The sequence below is a fragment of the Ammodytes marinus genome (genome assembly GCF_949987685.1).
Source record: "Ammodytes marinus genome assembly, chromosome: 1".
In the NCBI taxonomy this organism is placed as follows: domain Eukaryota; kingdom Metazoa; phylum Chordata; class Actinopteri; order Uranoscopiformes; family Ammodytidae; genus Ammodytes; species Ammodytes marinus.
In genome coordinates, this window is record NC_137230.1 from 12,865,473 (window position 1) to 12,887,805 (window position 22,333).

Here is a 22,333-nt window from a genome sequence, read left to right on the forward strand (position 1 = left end):
GTAGCGAAAAATATGTTTTTCAGTTTTCGCGATTTTGCGAAAAATCTATAATATCGCAAATGGGCGTGGCCTATGCCAAATGATGCAACTGACTCCAGTGCATCTGTGGGTATAAAGTTTTTGACTGTGGGACGTTCGGTTTGGGAGTTATGACCCCAAACGCGTTTTCCTTCGTTGTAGCGCCACCTAGTGGCCGGCATGTCTGAATTTTTTTGTAGGCCGAGAGGCCGGGGGTCTGAACTAGTCATACAAGTGGCATGTCCCAACCCTTTACGGTTTGGGCTGCAGCACCACTTTTACTCGGAGAAAAATAAAAATAATAATAATAATAATAATCGCCACAAAAACAATAGGGTTCCCTGCCCCGCAGGGCTTGGGAACCGCGTTGCTGTGCAAAACGCGGTCCCAGCTCCTGCTCGGGCTTGGCCCCCTAATAATAATAATCGCCACAAAAACAATAGGGTTCCCTGCCCCGCAGGGCTTGGGAACCGCGTTGCTGTGCAAAACGCGGTCCCAGCTCCTGCTCGGGCTTGGCCCCCTAACTAGAACTGCAAGCAGTTTTTACCGGGGGCCAAGCCTACGACGCAACTCGTCGTCAACCGCCGCGCCGGCCGCTCACTTCACAGAATCTGTGGATGTAAAGTTTTTGACTGTGGGATGTTCGGTTGGCGAGTTATGAGCAAAAGCAGATTAAAATGGCGACCCGAGCTAATTGCACAATGTAATGTCAATGGACATGCTATCTGAGATTAGCAATTGCGCCAAATCTCTTTGACGGAAAAAAAAAATCTAATTTTATTAAAAAGTCCCTTAAACATTACTATTTCTTGGCCATATTTTTTATATCGACTCGGGTATGCCCCTTGATGGTTTCCCTGGAGTTTTAAAAAAATTCCTTGGGCCAATTAGGAGATATCAAATTTCCTCATTTTATGGCGCCCCCTTATGGCGAAATTCTCCAATTTTTTTATTGAACGCAATTAAGGGTAGCACCAACATATGTCTAAAATTTTGACTTGATCCGACTTATACTTTTGGATTTATGAATATTTACGTACAAGGAAGTAACTGTGAGCTAATTTTCAAATATTCAAAGCGCTACCGTTTCGTCATCGAAGGTCGTATCAAAATTCTTTCGGATAACTTTTTTCCGTGTGGGTCGGTAGATGTTCTGTGCAAAGTCTGGTGTCAATTGTGCAAAAATTGTGGGAGGAGTAGCAAAAAATAAGTTTTGCAGTTTCCGCGATTTTGCGAAAAATCTATAATATCGCAAATGGGCGTGGCCTATGCCAAATGATGCAGATGACTCCAGTGCATATGTGGATATAAAGTTTTTGACGGTGGGACGTTCGGTGTGGGAGTTATAGCCCCAAACGCGTTTTCTTTGGTGTAGCGCCACCTAGTGGCCGGCATGTCTGAATTTTTTTGTAGGCCGAGAGGCCGGGGGTCTGAACTAGTCATGCAAGTGGCATGTCCCAACCCTTTACGGTTTGGGCTGTGGACACAGTTTTATGCGGCGAAGTATAATAATAATAATCCTTACAAAAACAATAGGGTTCCCTGCCCCGCAGGGCTTGGGAACCGCGTTGCTTTGCATACAGCGGTCCCAGCCTGCTCGGGCTTGGCCCCCTAATAATACTTTGAAAATCTGATTTTCAGAGAGGGAAATGGCACGTTTTCGTAGAATGACCCATAGTCTAGGCTACAACAATGCAAACATATTTTCATGTGTTATATTATACAAAGTAACAACTGAATATCACTGTAGCTGTCAGATGACAATGGAATGCAGTGGACAAGGGGTATAAAGTACGAAAAAATGGAAATACTAAAGTTGTAGACTAAATTAGTTCAATAATGGGATAAACAAACTCAATCCGGCAGGGGGCAGTAGTACAATAACAACGAACCCGTTGCAGAGAGTCGAGCGACGGAGAAGAAGCAGACTGAACATGGCGTCCCTCAGCATCAGCAATGATGAGTGGAAAGCTATCTGCGACAAATTCACCAACGCCCAGAACCTCACTGATGTGGAATCACGAACTGACCCAGAGAATGACCCCTTCCGCTCTAAATACAAGGCCAGGGAGCTTCTCCGAGAGATATACTGCTCGCTGAAGAGTTTCGAGGCTGGTGAAGAGGAGAGCGGCGGAGAGGGCGGCGACCAGCGGCCCGCAGAGCCGCCGGTGGACGGGCAGAGGGTGGACTTCTTCGAGCAGGGCTTGAGCGGCGACTCGCCAGCCGGGCTGCGGGCCGCTAAACTCGGGGCGGTGGAGTATTACCTGGGCGTCAACCACGTCGACACAGAGGAGCTGTCAGCCGGGCAGGAGCATCTGATGAACTGCATGAAACTGTTGGACAGATGCAGAGTGTCCTCCGAGAACGTGTCGTTGTTTATCCATGCCAGGGTGACGTTGACTTTAGCTTTCCTTCAATTAAAAACAGCCGAATGATTGACAAGACATGCATGCAAACGTGCCAGGACTAACAGCTAACTTTAAGCTCAATCACCATTTCTAAATAGGCCTATAATATGACATAATGTTGAAAGCTATGGTATACTGCAAAAAGGATGCTGCTGCAAATCATCGGTAACTTAATTCCCACAGTAGACCTATATCAGGCTAAATGAACCCTAATACATTGGCATAGCCTTATCAATAACGCTATTCTTTTAGTTGAGGGCGCGTGGTAGGCCTGTGGCAAAGAAGTTTTGTAACACCATCAACATAACACACATCATCACTGATTTTTTAAAGGCGCCATTATCAACAAAATTCAAAACAGAACCACCAACATCCTACTGATGTGGGAGATTAGATGATTCTGATCGTGTGCTCATCTGTTGGTTGTTTGTGTTATAATCAGAACCAGTTGGGAATCCTTTGGGCAGGCCGGGATGAGACTGAGACGGCTCAGGGATTCCTCGAAACATCAGAATCCATCTACCAACGTTATATGAAGGAGGTAAGGTCTAAGAACGCTCTCCTGTCTGTGTGACCGTTATCTTTGAGCTGCTTGTACAATGACTGATCAATGACAGGAGAGACTAGCATAGGAACACCTATCACTACTTCAGGAATAGGGATACAGATACGGTTTGCACATGGTGATGTGTGGTACATTAGAGATTGTTCACACTTGTGAATCGCCATCATGTATGTATCATGTCCACTCGCCATCATGTATTTATATATAACTGTAATTAACCTTCAGTCAAGCCAAGGCAGATCATTGCATTGTTGTATTTTACCTATACAGTGTGTCACTTGCTGTAACGGTGTGTTACATGTTGACAAACATGGCAGTGATTTAAAATTATGGATTACTGTTTGTGTTTTTGTTTGTTTTTGCAATCAGGATGGAAGTCCTCCCACTGATATGACAGATTACTTTGCTACTGAGGAGAACCTGCTGACACATCAGGAAAGGACCAAAAGGTACACGTGAACTTGTGCTCAAATCAACACACATGCACTTTTACAGACGTTCTACTTGTTTGTATGAGTGTTATTGTCCCAAAGTCTGCGTGGTAGTGGTCGTTCATGCAGCAAAACATGTGTTTAGTTTTATCATCCTAACATTATCTCCAACTGTCCCTTCTCAGGTTTGAGTTGGCCTACACCCATTCCATGTACTACCTTGCTCAAGTCTATAAAAACCTTGGTGAGTCTGAACTTTTATCTAATTATTAAGCCTTTTAAAGTTGTCATATTTTTGAAGCATTTAATAAGTCTTCTTCTGAAATGAATACATATTTATCTATGGGAATATAACACAATCTGTGCCTTGTTGTTGTGCAAATATATTTTGCTTTATGTTATTATAGTTATACTTTCTATAATAATGTATTGTTGCTTTTCTAAGGTGAAACTGAGCGTGCGGCCACCTACTGCCACAGCACCCTGCAGAGACAGTTAAAGTTAAATCAGTTCAGTCCAATGGAGTGGGCTCTGAATGCTGCAACACTATCACAGTATTACATCACTAAGGTAGAAGGGCATTGTTTGATTTCATTGGTTGAAAACAACGCATCTGAAAGGATTTTGCTTGTTACCATTGTGGAAGAAGTGTTTGTGTTGAAGAAAACTTCACTATAGTCCAATATGAAAACAAATCTTTACTTAGTTTCAAAATACAATACAGATGATTATGGTCAGCATTCATGCATGGAGAGAAGAGCAGAGCATCCTACAACGAGTAATGCCAGGTTCTTGTCTGAGTTGTACACACAAAATCAGCTGCTTTATACAGAATGGTTGACATGGTCAGATAGGTAGAATAACAATGGAACAATCAAGTTTGGTTCTTGATGACATCAATGCTAATCTGAATCTGGGAGCTTCCAGGATGGCCACCACATAGGGTGTCAGCCCAATCAGACTGATTTAATCACAATAGAAACTACAGACAAGATACATCAGTAGTTAAGATGAGAGGAAATAATGACTGTAGAGACAAGAGTAGGATTAAACTAATCAATATAAAATTGGCTTCCACACGATCCAATATTGTTTCATCAAGGGGGGAAAAGGTTTTACCTTCTTTACACACCAATCTTTAAATTATTCCTTGTAGTAAACTATTTTTGATTACATTGCAAGAATTTTGTTTGAAATAATGTGTGCGTATGTGTGTGATGTGTAGGGCCGGTACATGGAGGGCAGACATTGCCTCTCAGCTGCTACTGTCATATCAGGCTTGGCAGGAGAGGTTCCTTCTGAGGCAGCAGCACAGGAGAGTACGTATCTGTCTAAATCTCTTAAAAGAAAATACAAATACAGTGAGTTAAACAGGAGAGAGCACAACTGTGTAGGCACGGCTTATCATCTCTTTCTCCCTCTGCTTGATCCAGGTGAGACGGAGAGTGAGCGCAGGGAGCAGCTCAGACAGAAGAGAGCAGAGATTGCCAGATGTTGGATCAAATACTGTCTGAATCTCTTGCAGGACTCTAAGAAGCTGCTTGAGGTACTGTGTGTGTGTGTGGGTGGGTGGCTGGACACCTATGTGTGGCTGCGGCTCTTTCTTTATAATGTCTTTATACGCCTTCAAGTATAAGACTGAAACTGAAATTCACACCCCATATGAACAGTGATTGCTACCATTGCTTTTTAGCTGCCTACGTTTATGTTTTTACATGAATATCTGAGTTTTAGATCTACGTCCATTTTTTGTTGTTGCTGTCTTGAACATTTTTCTTGTTTGTGTGCAGGATAACATTGGGGAGCTGGATACTGATCGTCAAGAGGAGTTGAAGAGGGCGAGAAGACGTGAGGAGGAGGAAGAAGAGAAGGGCAGGAAGAGTGCAATGCTGTTTGGCTCCGAGGACACCTTCGACTCCATTGCTAGCCTGGAAGAGAAGGTCTGTGTACTGGGTCTAATATACTGCCGCTGGTGCAACTAGAACGCTACTGTAATGTCATGTTTTAGTAATACAAGATTTTGTGGTGGTGGTATCACTCCCATTTATAAAAAAAACACATCACCAATGGAGGACACATCTGACGATACAGATTAGTAGGTGAGCTCCAACTGTCTGATGTCTGTTTTCCAGGTACGCTGTTTGTTCCTACTGGACTTTACTGAGGCCAGAGCTGTATTTCTGGTGGGCCAGGATTATGTCACACAGGTATGCATAACACAGACACACAATCACTCACATTGACTCTTAAATATTCAACTCAAGAAGCAAATGTACACAGGGATGTCAATAATATAATGTCATTGCGCTACATGATGCTAAGCAGGTATTAACGGAACAGTTGCTCTGAAGAATTTTGTGTTGAAGGCTAATGAGTTTTTGGAGCATGTGCAATCATCATTCAGACAGTTTTACATTTGAAAAATCTCCCCAAGCAGTTAACCCTACTATATACAGTATATATTTAAACTGCTCAACATGGTGAGCTAAGCTTTCCCCATCTGCTGCAGGCCAAGGACTACTTTGAGATGGACGGCTATGTGACAGACCACATAGAGATCTTGCAGGATCACAGTGCTCTGTTCCGGGGCCTGGCTTTCTTTGAGGAGGATCTGGAGCGGCGCTGCAAGATGCACAAACGACGAGTGGACATGCTAGAGCCAATCTGCAGCGGTACTGCGCTAAATGTCTTCTCATGTTGCACTTTTTGTTTAGTTTCTTTCTTCTGTTCAAAAAAAGAAGTCCATTTGAGTATGTGATAGAAAATATCTGAGTAGAAAGTATATGAAACTAATCAATTCATACATTTTCAACCTAAACGTCCATGGAAGGTGACCATGGTTTCATTAAATCGGACTCTCTCTGTTTCCCTACAGACTTGAACTCCCAGTATTACCTAATGATCCGCAGGCAGTTGATGTTTGAGTTGGCTGAGACCTACAATGAAATGATGGACCTGAAACTGGCGCTGGCCAACCGACAAGAAGATACACCCTCTCTAGATAACCACACTGTTAAGAAATTCAACCATCTCTGCTCTGCCTCTGCCAAGTGAGTGTGTGTGTATGTGAGGAAGCCACATATGTGCCCCCTTGAGTCTATATAGCTATTCAGTCTTAACCCATTTGAAATGCTCTGCTCTCTTCTCCAGGTACTTCCAGATGTTCCTGGACTCTCTATGTTCTCCAGAGGGGAAGGTTCCGGAGCACCTGGAGGAGGAGGTGCTCAGACCGGCTCTGGTGGCCCGCTTCAGAGTGGCCCGACTCTACAGCCGGCTCATCTGCTCTGCACAGTCCGATCAGCTGGAGAACCTCAACAAGTCTGTGGAACACTACAAGTATGGAGATCTATGTGTTCATTTATGTTGATCGAAGCCATCCATCAGAACATTGTCCTTAGGTCCATAGCGACGGTGAATTATCCTTAACGTTATCAGGAAATAATGGACCGTAGAATGCCTTGATTGAACCAATCAGAACACAGTATTTATCAGTGCTGTGTACTTATATAATATATAAGAAATGTTGAATGCAGTTGAAATATTCTAACCCTGCTTCCAGCTGCCATGTGGTTTATCTGGATAATGTGTTGACCATGGATTTCTTCCTCCACCTGTTGTCTAGATACGTGGTCCAGTATTGTGAAGCCCACCCTGAGGCAGCGAGCGCTGTGGAGTCTGAGCTTGAGTTGAGTAAGGAGATGGCCGGCCTGCTCCCTCTCAAAATCAACCGCCTCAAAGCAAGGATGGTTGTGAACAACTGAAGACTGAGCCACTGTCCACTGACTTATTGGTTGACTAATTATGTTAAACCCACCCAAATTGGCCTTTCAATCTAAAATGTAGATGTGGAACATTCACATTCTAAATGTTCCACATGGCCTTCAATGGACACTCCCAACAATTGGATAAACCCAAATGCTTATTTGTGCAGTGGGCATGCTGCTTTTCCGGGACAATATTATACGCTGTACATATGTGCACTCTTCTGTGTGTAGTCTAATGTTTGGTAAATTTAACTTTAATTCAGATAGCAAAGAAAATGTATACACTCTTTACAATTAATATAAAAACTGTCTTGTGCGATTCATGCTTGTTTACTATTGTTAATAACATTGTTTTTTTGTTTATCGCGGCCTTATCTTCTGTAAAGGATTTAGCAAGCTAAACTTCTGTAACTTCAGCTACTTTTATGTTTCTGATGGTAAAACAAGTGTGAAAGCTTAGCCTACTGTAACCAGGGATAGTGTGTAACCATGGTATAAACAATGGGCAGCCAGAGGTACAGATAGTAGAGCTGATCCAGTTTGCACTACTGACAGGATGCTACTGCTCCTTAAAACTGAAATGCTTTTCCTGCAAATCATCAGAATCAAACATCCCAGTAACAGCCATTAAGTGGACTTGTTGTTTGTATAATCTTCATCATCATCATCATCTGCACAATGCAAGCTTTATCTAATTGAATCTGTGAATCTTCTATGTGTCTCTAATGAATCACAATAGCATCCAGTTGTATGTACTGTAGATACTGTATGTAATAATAAACCGATGAAGTAATACACACTTCTTTCGCAATACCAGTATGTATGTATTGTATGTAGGTATTCCTTCTTTCCTTTTTATCAATAGGCTTAAAGCTAGTGTGTAACGTCTGTCGCCCCCTTGAGGAATTCTGAATAGTTACAACAACACTGGCGGCACATCTACCCCCTTGCTATGCCGTTTTTCTGGGAACTGTGAATGAACAATACATCATGGACTCTTCAGAAGAGGTAATATCTTTTAATTTTAACGCAGTAACGCAGTCATCATTTCCAAAGTGGAGAGTGTGCTGTTGTTTTGTTTTTGTTTTCTGCTGTTGTCCTTAATCATTAGTGAGGTAAAGTGCATCACTTCCTGTGCCCCCGAGCTCCTGCGAACCAATGTTGTCATATCACAAAATGTGTGGAGCTGATTCAACTTTTTGTCAGCTCACTTGGCAATGCCATAAATGTAATGGACATCTAATGATATGAAAATATCAAAAAAGTACCAAATTGATTTAATGACTGTGGCTCCCTCAGTAAAATGCTGAAATAGGCTGAGGTTGTGTGGCCCTGATCAGTTTAAGAACGCCCCTCCCCCCTGACTACTGAAATAGCTGAATGCAGAGAAATGCTTAAAAAAATTGGTCTCTGAAACTGACTGTGACGATGTAATGATGTTCTACATCAGTTACATCTCATCTTACATCTTTTTGTCAATGATAAGTCTTTATAGTGTTTGTTTACCACAGTTTTATCCTACATATTTCCCATATTGCCACTGTGTTGAGTAGATAAAACGTTTATTTTTATTTTTAATGGCATACACGTGTTACAGATGGTGGAGCTATGGGGAAACTTGAGAATAATAGCTTACAAATTGAATAGATAACTGGGGTATTCTTCCTTGCCCTACACTATGCTGCTTCATTTTTGAAAGCATTGTGCAATCCTAATCCATGTTTTCTGACTGAGCTTTATAGAACAATCTTTCGCCTTCGGGTTACTTCAGTATGGATATAAAGAAAAACATCAATGCACATTGAAAACTGTAACAAATGGAAACTAGCTAATGCCTAGCTTTCATACACTTATTACAGTCAAACACACATTAATCGTTTTCCTTTCTTTTTTTCAACCATCTTGTATAGGCTTTTTAAAGGTTTTAACCTTTATTGAACAGTTTGAAGTAGATAGTGACACGGGTCGAACACGCGACCACTGCGACAAGGACTGAGCCTATATGATACGTGCTCTTCCCACTACGCCATCGGTGCGCCAACTATGGGCTTTTTAATCCAATATATAAAACAGGTCACATTATTCCCTTGGCCTGTTAAGTCTTAAATTACAATAACGTAATTAGTAATGTGCAACAAAAGTTCAAGAGAACTAACATCAGTTTTATAAATTAATTTTACACACACACACACTTCAATATGATAACGTTTGTCATAACACATTACTCCATACTATAGAAACAAATACAAAGTATCAAATCTGCAATTCTGACTTTCATTTATGCTCCCTCTAATATGTTCAATGCTTGTCATAACACGTAGGCCTATTGATGTACTTCAGTTAATTGTGACTGAATCTGGACCAAGAGAACTTACTGGAAACCCCACCTCTCTACAGAATACACATACAAATTTACAGTAAAGACTGCTCTACTAACTTTCTCAGTTGTTGGAGATAGTTTCTCATGCTTGCCTAGTGTGCTTGTTCGTTTGTTGTGCGTAAGATTTTCCTACTAGAGAGATAATGGTCTCAGTGTGTCTACCTTATTAGATAAAGGTAATAATAATTATATATACAGGTGATACTCATATTATTAGAATATCATGGAAAATGAATTGGAGTTGAGGCAAGAATTCATGCAAAAGGGGCCCAATACAAATACTGAGTACATATCGATGATTATACTTTATATAGGGCCGACATTTCTGTATTTAAAATCCCTTTTTTATTGATTTTTATGTAATATTAAAATGTTCAGAGATTTTGAATGTGGGGTTTTCATAAGCTGTAAGCCATAATAAATGCAATTATAACAAATGAAGGCTTGAAATATCTCACTTTGCATGTAATGAGTCTATATAATATTTTAGTTTCACCTTTTAAGTTGAATTACTGAAATAAATGAACTTTTGCACGATATTCTAATTTTTCGAGTTTCACCTGTAGATGAAAAAGGCTGACCCACAATCCAGTCTTTTATATATAGTCTATGATTCTTGTTCAAGATTCCCAACAGAAACAAAAGAGGCATAGCATTAGGGTTGCTACCATTAGCAGAATTGTCTTGTCTTTTCCTACGCACCTGTAATGCTTTACTCGGCCCTCAATTTCTTCACCCTAGTGCTGCCATACAGCCATGTACATATGACCAAATACATCTTGTCTTATGTTTGCTGTGTTTTTTGAAAGAAGGAATGATTACTTTAACTTTTGGTTATCAGTCACTGCTCCACTGCCCTCACACAACCGTCTCTGTAGTATCTAGTCATTGTCACTTTGGCCTGCTGTGGTTTGGTCAATGATCCTGTTGAGTTTGCATTTACTTTAAAGATTGTTTGTGTGTTAGCAGTTTTTTTTTGTATGTGTGACAAAAAATAGCTGCGTCCGCTTCCATAAACCCCCGTCACTCACAATAGACTGTGTGATGAGGGAGGGGATGGAAAACAAGCTGACTATAAAGGCTGACTTCATGGACCCAGTAGTCTACCATGGCGACTGCAGGGAAGCATATCAAACATAAGCTATATCAGGTATCACTATGGTACAGAAACATTGTGTGTGTGTGTGTGTGTGTGTGTGTGTGTGTGTGTGTGTGTGTGTGTGTGTGTGTGTGTGTGTGTGTGTGTGTGTGTGTGTGTGTGTGTGTGTGTGTGTGTGTGTGTGTGTGTGTGTGTGTGTGTGTGTGTGTGTGTGTGTGTGTGTGTGTGTGTGTGTGTGTGTGTGTGTGTGTGTGTGTGTGTGTGTGTGTGTGTGTGTGTGTGTGTGTGTGTGTGTGTGTGTGTGTGTGTGTGTGTGTGTGTGTGTGTGTGTGTGTGTGTGTGTGTGTGTGTGGGGCGGGGCTGGGCTGGGCTGGGCTGGGCTGGGCAGGCAAGTGTGTCATTTCTGAGGGAAAATGATAGCAACTGATGTTACCGCTTCCTGCAGCATCATACGCATGTGTCAGCTGAAGCATGAAGTCAGAGAGACACAGAAGGAGAAGCACAACAACAGTCAAAGAGAGGTTATTCAGCCCACACACGCACTTCTGTCTTTGTTGTACAAGAAGTGCAAACAAGCATTTAGACAGGAGATTTGATCATGAGAATCTGTTTCGACAGACTCCCATTTGAATGCTTTTTTCTAGAACATAGTGTTTTCTGAGTGTTAGTTTGTTTAAGCTATAGGCTGTGCAGCATAGGGGTGAGATGATGAGACGTGAGATAAGACTGCTGATTTTCACAAAATGTGACGATCACAAAACCACAGAAGTTATCAGCCTCATTCCCCCCATCATTAGAGTCCAGAGCACCTCTTGTACCAGATCAACAACAAAAGCACCAACAGTCTCAAGTGTTGATGGACCCTTCAGACCTCTCAGCAGGGGTTGGTACAATACAAAAGGCATGTTGTGCAGGAAAAACTGCTGAAACAACAGAACTGTTCAATGTTTTACTGTATTATTTAAATCTATTAGACAAAATGTTTCATTAACGATGAGTGACAGTGTTAATCCAATTACACTATTTAAAAATATAGACTACCGGTATCTAATTCAATATAAATGTGATTTTCAATTAAGAATGATAGATATATAACTGAATTGTTGTTGTTGATTGCCAGTCCCTTATCTGTTTTGTTGTTCATCCTTTTTTCATAGTGATCTCGCCACCTAAAAACACAACTCAGCCCATTGTTTATGCAATAAACTAAACAAGCCACAAGCTATTGGGGATATTGTTTACTCTACAGAAAAACAGTTTTACTTGACACATTTTTTTTTAAATGGTTTTTCAGTGCTCCCTGTTAAATCTTATTGGATAGAATAAAGGGAGAAGATTGTTTAAATTAAATGTGTTCTATAGATGCCCGTGTTTATACACTATATTATGCATTTCCAACATGCTTTACGTCACCATTCCATTTCTCTCATGTCTTTCCCTCTCTGCTCCTGACGGCCAAGGATCCTCCTCCTGAGTTACATCTGAGTCATCATCATTAACGGAGGAAATGTCATAAATACACTATCTGCCAGAGGCAATGGGACATACTGGCTGTTGGACTGTCTTATTAACTTGTTTACCAGCATGGTCTTACATCACAGAAAGAAAGACAAACACACACACCAACACACAAGTAGTGGAGGAATGTCCTGTTGAAGTGCCTAACAAGTAAGTCCTGCACTGATTGATTGATTGATTGATTAATTTACATTTATTTCGTCCATGGATGTCTTCCAACAAAACTCATTTCAACATTCTCACATGTACAATCCATAAAACCATGACGAAAAGGAGGCAGGGTGAAGAATATCTTATATTTCCTGCCCCCTCAGAACAAAACAAACAAAAAAAAAACACTCTACATGTCAACTCATGTCAGTGCATGACGATAATAAATGAAACAAAATAGAAACCAAAACATCAATCTGAAACTGATTCCAAAACAAAGCAAACCATGATCACAACCATCAATATAGAAATCATAAATTTTTTTTTTCTATATTATATATAATAATATATAATATTTTAATTTCTATAAGTGCTCATACAAATTCATTGTTTTCTCTTTAAATCGTTTTTTAAACTGAAATATATTTGTACATTGCTGTAGTTCACGCTGCAGAGAATTCCATACTTTCACTCCTACCACTGAAGTACACATTTGTTTTGCTGTTGTCCTTGCAACTTGATGCTTAAAGTGTCCTTTTCTTCTTCCTTCATTTTCTATAAGGATAAACAGATTTTGAAGATTTGCTGGCAGTACTTAATTTTTTGCTTAAACATAACAATAAGTGTCTGTAATTCGACCAATTCTTTAAATTTTAAAAGTTTATAGTGAAAAAATAAGATAGTTGTGTGCTCTCTATAACCAGTTTTAAATATAATTCTTATTATTCTCTTTTATAGCAGATAGAGTGACTTTGTGTTGCTTTGGTATGTGTTTCCCCACACCTCCACACAGTAGCTGATGATTGTTCCTGCTATAGATAGTACAGTACTTTCATCTTTTTTTCTATTACCGAAAAGCATGAACTTCGTTTTCTTTAAATTTAAAGATAGTCTATTAATATCAAACCATTCCTTCAGTTTGACCATTTCTTGTTCCATACTTTTTACTAATTCATTTAAATCATTTCCAGAAAGGTAAAAGTTTGTATCATCTGCGAATAGAACAAAATTCAGTAACTTAGATACATCACAGATGTCATTAAAGCGGCAACGAGTAACATTTAAATATCGTTTAAACAGCCTCATGTTTCCTCTCATAATCATAAATTACCTTTAACAGCTAACGAGACCATCAGTGCAAAGAAAGACGTTTTTATATAGTTTTTATTACTGCATTTGATCTGGTCGTACACCCAGTCCGATTTTCGGTTCACGCTTGCATGCTCTATGGTCACATATCCGTATTGGTCGCAGATTTCAGTGTGGCGCAGGAACGTGATTTGAGAAGCCTATCACTCCAGGTGAGGGAAGGGGATAGGGAGACCAGATCCCAATTCACCAGATGTGGGACAAAGACTACGTTTGTGCGGGACAATGCGGGACAAAGTGCCGTTTTTTTAGCAAAAAAACTCGTGTCACCACTGGTAATGCCAGAGACACGGCTTTCTATATTAAAAAAACACTATCTTTAGATCAGCGCGCAGCAGTTAAGTTAGCTACTGTTAAACAAATAGAGCATTAAGGCTTCGGCTTCACATTAAAAACATTTCACTGGCTTCACATTAGCATTTCACTTGACAAACGTGAGTTGGCTTTTATTTTGAAGTAACAGGAAGACAAACGTTGAAGCACTGCAGGCAGCACCTTCACAGAGCCACTGAGCCCAGCAGCCCGATACACACACACACACACACAGACCAATACACACACAGACAAACGGAGACTGCTGTCTCCTCACAGCTATCGGATAAATGCCAGATTATAAAACACGCATTTAAAAAGGGGGGCTCACTTTCAATAACAATGCTTCTAACTTCTAGGGTGACCAGATCGCATTTCCATTACTTTTCACACGTCCCGCAAATTGAGACGTTGTCCCGCGGGAGCCTTGTTTGAGACAGTTATTTGTCGTCATAATGACTAACGGGGCTGAACCATCAAAGAAAAAAAAGAAAATGCAATGTAGAAAAGCTAAAAGGGAGAGTGATAGGCGGGCGGGAGGGCGTTGCCAAGCAACCTATACACAATTTCACGGAGTGAACCTAGACTGCAGTGTTTACTCCTAAATGAATGAGCGGTAGCCTACTAAAACAAAGTTTACTTTGCCTCACCAGCATCATCAGATGACCATTATTCATCTGAAATAGTCATTATTTACAACAACATAAACACATTACCTCATCGTGATCCATAACTAACTGCCGTCTCTCGTTCATTCGCTTTGTGTGGGGACACATACTCGTTCAGCTCCGTGAGAGGTGACAATGGATCAACTCATTGCAATCAGGTGTAGTTGATGCTGTGTCACTAACCACTCTCACCGAGCCGAAAAGAGTCCGGTGCCCTCACACTTTCAACACACGGACACGGCACGCACTATATTGCTTCCTGATTATTTGAATCTTGCACCCCCTGCACGAGCTTCACGACAGCTGGCGTCGTAAAAATACTACCGCTTTTGTTCAAAGGTGTCGCCAACGTGCCGACTTACTCGTTGTAGCTTTAATGTAAAGTATAAATAATATCGGTCCTAAAACTGAACCTTGCGGTATCCCAATTTGCATATTATTGGATTTGTTATCGTTATACTGAACATACTGTTGTCTTTTGTTTAAATAACTACTTAACCAATCCAATAATATTCCTCTCACGCCATATGATTGTAGTTTTGATAGCAACATTGAATGATCTATTGTATCGAATGCTTTCTTTAAGTCGATAAATATGATCTGAACATGTTACTACAGTAGCAACATGGTACCAAAAGTCAATTAGTCAATTATTGGCATACAATACTTTTTGAAGAGGAAGCAGAATTGAAATAAGGTCAAGGGATTGGCTCATCTTAACGTCTTTATCAACTTTTTGGGTAGCTTAAATGCAGTTTAGCAGAGTAATGTATTGTACAGTATTGCTCTCTCCAAATGTAATGTAGTATAATCTAAGGTGTAGCAGAAATAGGTAGCCTATCTAAAGAGATATGTAGTGAGTTTAACGCTGTTGAATGATTGTATTCTCTGTCTATACCTCCTTTGATTCTTTTTAGCCTTTTAAGAAGATAACAAAAGTTATGAAACCACAAACGATACGCAACTGAATCTAATAAGTGCGCACACCCCATCCTTGTACTTCTTTGTGAGGTGTTGTTTCCTCAAAAAAAGGAAGTAGATTTAAGGGTGGCCTATAGGTGTTATAAAATGTAACGAACGATCTAAAAAGTTTCTTAATCCTCAATATCCAAATTATTAATGAAGTATGAAGGCATGTATGCCCTTGTAAATTAGGATGAAAACAAATATGAAATTATACATTTTCAATATGCATTCCATTGCATTATTTTATTGACCTTTGTGTCACAAAGTGTGCACATTCTCACAGACACATTATATCTCTCACACACACAGAGAGAGCGAGAGAGAGATAATCGAATTGCTGTTCATTTGTTTGAACTGAAAATATCTTAAAAATGACAAATTCAATAGAACTGAATTGAAGTCATGTAAAAGCAGTAGCTTTCAAATCTACCATCATGTCCTCTCAACAGCCGACCAAACGAGCCCGCCGCCAATTAAACCAAATTGTCGCTTCCTCACGCTCTTATCAGGGAACACTGATTGAATCTTTTCTAAGATATCTTCTGGTATTTCCTCAGTCCAAGTGAGAGTTGCGCAAACTCCGACTTGATATTTGAGGCAGCTAATGCAACCACAAAAAAAGAAAGAAAGAAAGAAAAAAAGTTTCCACTGAGGATGTTCAGCCACTTTCTTCACGAGAAGACTTCAGGAAACCATGACGCACACACGCTCAGAGGGCTGTGCTCTTTTAAGGGGAGTTTTGCCTGTCTGAGTCAGTTTACACATATTCTTCACCAAGCCAAGAAGCGTCGTTTTGTTCTTTTGGAAAGGAGTGCCTGTTTTGTTTCATTTGTGTTTTCGTTAAAAGAACATTCTAAAAGAATAAAGCAAAAAGACACAGCTGATGATGAAACTGATCCTGTTCCTCGTTGCCTCCTGCCTCGCCTTACGTAACGGGACGGGTAAGTCGACTGTTTATTATCCTGAAATCTACTTTGCGACTTTTGTTACGGAGGAATAGGCTACAGGTCGCAGTAGGCTTTACAGTTGTTGAGGAAACAAGTCAGATCATATGCATCCTGACAGCTCAAGTGCTCTCTTTGAACATTAGTGACATCCTCACAGTAGGCCTAACTGTCTCTAGAGCGGTGAGTGAGCCAGACCATAGACATATGTAGCCTATATTATCTATGGAGCCAGACAAGGTCTTTGATTGTGAAACTGCGCTCCTCTGGTATTTGACTCCACCGGTGTCAGCATGTTGTTGTGAGTATTACCGTAAATGATAGGCTATATGACCAGACTCATCGCTGATAGCGTGTATAGGCCACTTGTAAACTCCACAGAAAACTCACAACTCTCAAAGACTGAAATTAAAACAACTATTCCTGTTCTGTGGGCTACCATACACCATAGCACGGTGTGATGATAGAACAGCTGGTCAATGTGAAGTTCGTCAGGGGGGGAAATGCGTAGGAACCCCTGCCTGTTCAATCGGAAAGAGAAAAGGCGTTTCGGTTTCCGAATTGATCTGCGATGTGGCTTGTTGAATGCTGTGAAAACGGGGACTTTTTGGCCTCTCACCATGACACAATGCGCTGTGTCGTTTCTTTAAAGACTAGGCCTAAGGAAGCGGACCCTACTCAAAGTATTATGAAATGTAGACCTACCATACATTTTTATACTAAATATTCAAATTATTTTTGTAGGGAAATGCATTTATTGATGAGGTATGGACATAGTTAATGTCAGTGAATATAGGCTACTAATGCAGATTATGTCTTAATTGGAATGAGTGTATTTTGACAATTAGGCCTACAAGATTTTATTCCGTGGAATAAGGGTGGAGAAAAATTAAATGATTAGGTGACACCTTATTTTATTGTGTGTCACATTAAACGTTTGCAGCTAAAATATGTACAGAAATAGTAACAGATTGTCATCAGTTCATATTAGGGCCTTAAGCCTTTATAGCGAAACTCTTAAAGGAAGTCACCCATCTAAATAACGCCCATAATTGAAGTTGGATACAACTGTCAGATATTGAACGCCTATGTGGTAGATGGTAGTAGATTGCCGCTGATAGGAATAACAGTGTGAACCAGCAATGTCTTTCAGGAGGTAACCAAATGTTGTTTTTTTAAAAAGGTTTTCCAAGAAACATTAAGCTTTAAAAAATAACAATTATGGTTAAGCTGGTTTGTAAACAATGCAAAGAGCACAACAGTGAGGACAAAACAGGAAATTTGGACTTTGGCAGAGCACTTTAATTATGCAAATGTCCTTAGCATTCATGACAACATCTCCTAGATGATTACTATAAATCTGATTTGTGTTTTTATATAATCCGTGTCCTACATATGTGACAGCAAATGCAGAAATGTTTTCTTTAGCTTGTTGCAATGAAAAGCCTGATAACTGCGGAGTGTTCATTTGCAGTGAATATTAGTATAGTCAACTCGGACTGTCACACTGAATGGATCCATATATGGATCCATTACTCATATATGAGTAACCAGATGTTGCCCAAGAACACACTCATTTTCCGGAAAATGTTGCATAAATTACATGGGACAAAAGCACAAACGAAACTTCAGTGAACTCTCTTCTACCCCTAGGTGCTCCTAGAACTGCTTCGTATAAGTTTGTGACATGTAACCCTGAGGGCGGCCGGGCCAACTGTGTGACTCAACAAGGTCCAGAAATGGAATGGAGTCCAGACCTGCCAACTAAACTGCCTGCTTCAGCTGCACAGTATCTGTAAGTATTCAGGTGATCTCTGTGTGTTAGAGTGTACATAAAAATGCAGACCTTAAATATGGAACTGCTGATGCTGCATTGGAGATCTGTTGTTACTTTTGTTAACACAACTCCACAACGTTGTGTGCCAGGCATGTGTGTGTGTGTGTGTGTGTGTGTGTGTGTGTGTGTGTGTGTGTGTGTGTGTGTGTGTGTGTGCGCGTGTTTAAAGAGTATATAAGTGTGAGGTAGGTGGCCAAGAAAAGCCAAAATAGAAGACAACGTGGAGGGATAAAGAAAGGCAGAGGAACCATGAGAGAGAATGCAAAGAGGTTGGAGCTGGAGTAAGAAAGAACTAAATAGTCTATGACTATCATATTGTCAGAGTACAGAAGCAGTTGTTGATGTTGATCTAAAGCCAGATTTGTGTCAGTGCCCCACAGTTTAGAGTAAAGGTGAGAAATGTTGGACTGTCCTATGTACTCAGATAATTTCAACTTTATGTTACTGTAGATTTTAAAACAGTCCACGTCACTCATAATGTTGCTATGCTCTTTTTCCCATTCTACACTTTGCATATTACGGCATGAATGCAGATCTACTTTTTCGAAAAAGATAAATGTCATCACTTTAAATTTCCTATTGTGCCACGCAGGGTGTTTAATGATGGCTTTAATGTGACCAAAGTCATACGGTACTGTATGTCACTTCAGAAATGCAAAACTAAACAAAATAAGTCATTATATTTTAGATTAATCTTTATTGGTCTGTGATCTACTTTTTGTGCAAGCTGTCCGTTCACTTAATGTCCCCTTGTTCTACACATAAGTATCAGCTAAAACAAGAGGAATAGGTGAGTGAATTAACATATTTTCTCATATATTTTATTGAAACCCAAAGGGAGCATTCTTGAGCAATTGTTTTGAGCATTAAACAAATGAAACCTCATCCAACTGTTGGAGTACATGTGATTCAAGTACTGAATCATATGTCTAGTTCCATCTTAAAAGGAACCGAAACCATCCTTTTGATTTAGACTTTCTGTCCAGATTGTTTCACTTAGTTTAACTTGAACTTCAAAACGGTTTCCTCGTGGAATGAATGAGCCAGTGGAGAATGGCATTTGTGTGTGTGTGTGTGTGTGTGTGTGTGTTTGTGTGTGTGTGTGTTAACCGGTGAAATAATTTCATGTTTTAATGTGTGTGACTTCTGAGAAAGTCACAGTCTTGGTCCCAGCCCTCAGTTTCCTCTTTTCGAGTTCCTCCTAATCGATGTATCTGTTAATGAGCCTACGCATATTTAAAAAAAAAGGAAGCTTGTGAAAAAATAAATACCACAAAAGATATCTTATCCAGCTGAAGTCCATCTACAATGTTGAAATCACACAAACACAAACACACACACACACACACACACACACACACACACACACACACACACACACACACACACACACACACACACACACACACAAAACTCTGACATTTCGTCACAAGACAATTGCTTCATTGCATCTTCTAAAGCCTTTTTTCTGTATCAGATATCAAAGGGGAAGAATATAATAGGATAACTCATATTTGCCTTAATGAGCCAATGTACGTGGTATCCTGTATAATAATTATCCACTGAGCCACGTCATGTGCTTTTAACCTGGTAAGGAAGGTTTCAGACCAGGCAAAGAAAAGAAGAGAGAAGGAGTGTAGAACACAGAAGGCAGCAAGTGGAAATGATGGTGGGAGAAAAAATAAACAAAAGTGAATAACTTTGCAAAATGACATGTATCCTTATTAAATCTTATGGAGAGGTCTTTGGCCTCCTACATCCTTCGTGCTTGTCTACAAACACCAGGGCCCCAGCTCTTTTCTCTTGCAGCTCGCCTTGAACAGGAAGCAAAAGGGAAGTGTTGAGAGGAAGTGGGCTGTGACGTTTGGCAGGCTGCTGCTTCTGGTCTATTGTTCTGTTTCTGCCTCCTGTGTGCCACGCTGGAAAGATACTCATGTTTGAGAAATATCAGTTATGTAAAAAGGTTACGCTAACCTATATTATAAGATTGTACGCTTTCATTTCCTAATTTGTCTGATTTATCTAAAAAATAAATTAAAAAAGAAAGTCTGTCTGTCAGGTCAAGTCAGGTTTAGTTGATGGTTGCTTCTACGTCTTGTATGTTTAACAAAAAAACACACACACACACACACAACATCCCATATTAAGTAAGTATAGATTAAATTTTAGAGTTACTCTTAAAAGGTACAGACATAATGTTTTGAGCTTAAAGTTGAACTTTAAAACCATCATCAGCAGTTGGCAATATGTGTTGACGTTTTGGGCGCTCTAACCACTACACCATGAGCGGCCCCCTGACTACATCAGTATTATCTACTGTCAGACAGACACAAACAATCTTTCAATAACTGACTCTCCTTCTGTTTTCCAGAGAGGCAGAGCCTGAGGAGGAAGAAGAGGAGGAAACACAGTCGAGCGAAGAGTACCCCGTGTTTGACCTGCCTGAGTATGGTTCTGGAGGTTTTGATGGCTCTGCAGACCGGGACTTTGTGACTGCTGAAAGTGACTCATTCTCTGGGGAATCCTGGACAGAGAAGCTAGACAAAGGTAATTTTAATGGTGGGAAAATTGTCTTGATTTGCATTGATTCAATAGTTTTCAAGGTCCTCCTTTTTTCTCTGGTCCATGTAGTCTGATCCGTCCTTGTTTTTTTTCATGCAGGCGGGGACACGAGGGCCATGAGGCGGTTGTTCCCTAGCAGGTCTGTTGGTCAAGCCAAAGCAGAAGAGCAGGAGCTGAGGGAAGACCACCTTTTGCAGCTGTAAACCGTACACCCACGCGCATTCACACGGCTAGCATCTATGTTATTTCCACCCTGTGTAATGGTAGCACAAATACTGCATCACCAACTATTGGTGGAAGAAGTTTTGCTCAGATATCGACAAAGGCTAAATATATACTTCGGGTTCTCAGTGTTATTGATGGGAACAATGAAAACGTGCCTGCCACTGTAAAATGCCTGCAAAAATTACACGTATACACTTTCATTTAGTTTAGGTTGGCAGTGGCCTGTATTTGTGTTTTCTTGTGGAAAAGATTAATTGTGTTTTTTTTATTTGCCTGTAAAAAATTGTTTAAATGCTTTCAAAATAATAACAGTGCAATATGATGCTGCCTTTGTCCTGTAGCTATAGTTCCAACCTTCTTTTTTGAGGCATGTTTTTCTTTTAAAACACAGAAAAAGAAAATATTTTTTTTATATTAATTGATCCCTTTGTCTCAAATATTTTGACACTTTACATTTACCCAGGAGTGCTATGCAAATTATTTTTTAATTTCTGGTGTGCAAGGATGAACACGATAATCTTGTTAAACCCAAATCCCTCAGGGCTGGATTGACGCAATCTTGACTGCTGTGAGCTGGAACGTGTTCAAAATATGTGTACATGGATGCATCCCAACATGCTCTACATTGTCTAATTTGCATTTGAAATACTCCCATCAATAAAGGATTGATAACAACAGTATTCAATTGTGTTTTCACTATATACTATCATAGTTGTTCTGTTATTTGCTCGTGTGCTTGATGATTATTATATCTCCTCAGTCAGTTGTGCAGCTTGTGAGTCTTAATTTAGATTAACAGGGTTTTACCGAGTTTATTCTCTCCTGCCCTGGCCTTCACTTCTATACTTGCTCAGGATATGAGAAATGATCAGCAGTTGATTAATTTCCTATAAAAAAATGCTTGGACATCAGTGTGTGCAATATACACTTCTGATAAAAAAATTAATAAGACATGGGAAATTTAAGACAAACATACATATTAAGTCAATACATACAATTGATGTCCAAAAGACATTGTCCAAGCTCCCAATTTAATTATTAACTCAAAATATTCCAGTCCTTACAGAAAGTTATGTGTAATAAAGTGTAGTGACACAAGCAAAATGTATTGAGAAAAGCACTAAACCAGCACTATGGGTTAGTGCATTACACCTCCACTCTTGAAAAGAAGTGCGACCCACTTCTAAATGCAATTAAACAAATCAATGGTGACAAAGCAGTCACACAAGAAACATCTCATGATGCATAGAGGCAAAAAACTCTCCCAAGACCTTCGCAACAACATTGTTGAGAAACGACATGGCACTGGTTACAGTTGGATTTCTCAACTCTTCTGC

At 40.0% G+C, this 22,333-nt stretch overlaps 2 protein-coding genes across 2 annotated transcripts; both read left to right on the top strand.

The window, feature by feature from the left end:
- Positions 1 to 1,949: 1,949 nt before the first annotated feature.
- Positions 1,950 to 7,981, top strand: kifbp (kinesin family binding protein). The gene is made up of 13 exons (XM_080031024.1): positions 1,950 to 2,408; positions 2,869 to 2,967; positions 3,361 to 3,440; positions 3,608 to 3,666; positions 3,868 to 3,992; positions 4,648 to 4,741; positions 4,856 to 4,968; positions 5,213 to 5,362; positions 5,555 to 5,629; positions 5,932 to 6,094; positions 6,298 to 6,472; positions 6,573 to 6,758; positions 7,045 to 7,981. The coding sequence occupies exons 1-13, from the start codon at positions 1,953 to 1,955 to the stop codon at positions 7,181 to 7,183; spliced, it is 1,914 nt and encodes a 637-aa protein (XP_079887150.1). The 5' UTR covers positions 1,950 to 1,952; the 3' UTR covers positions 7,184 to 7,981.
- Positions 7,982 to 16,124: 8,143 nt separating this feature from the next.
- On the top strand, positions 16,125 to 21,676 carry srgn (serglycin). Its single transcript, XM_080053577.1, has 4 exons — positions 16,125 to 16,369; positions 18,026 to 18,167; positions 20,581 to 20,756; positions 20,871 to 21,676. The coding sequence occupies exons 1-4, from the start codon at positions 16,312 to 16,314 to the stop codon at positions 20,972 to 20,974; spliced, it is 480 nt and encodes a 159-aa protein (XP_079909703.1). The 5' UTR covers positions 16,125 to 16,311; the 3' UTR covers positions 20,975 to 21,676.
- Positions 21,677 to 22,333: the final 657 nt, after the last annotated feature.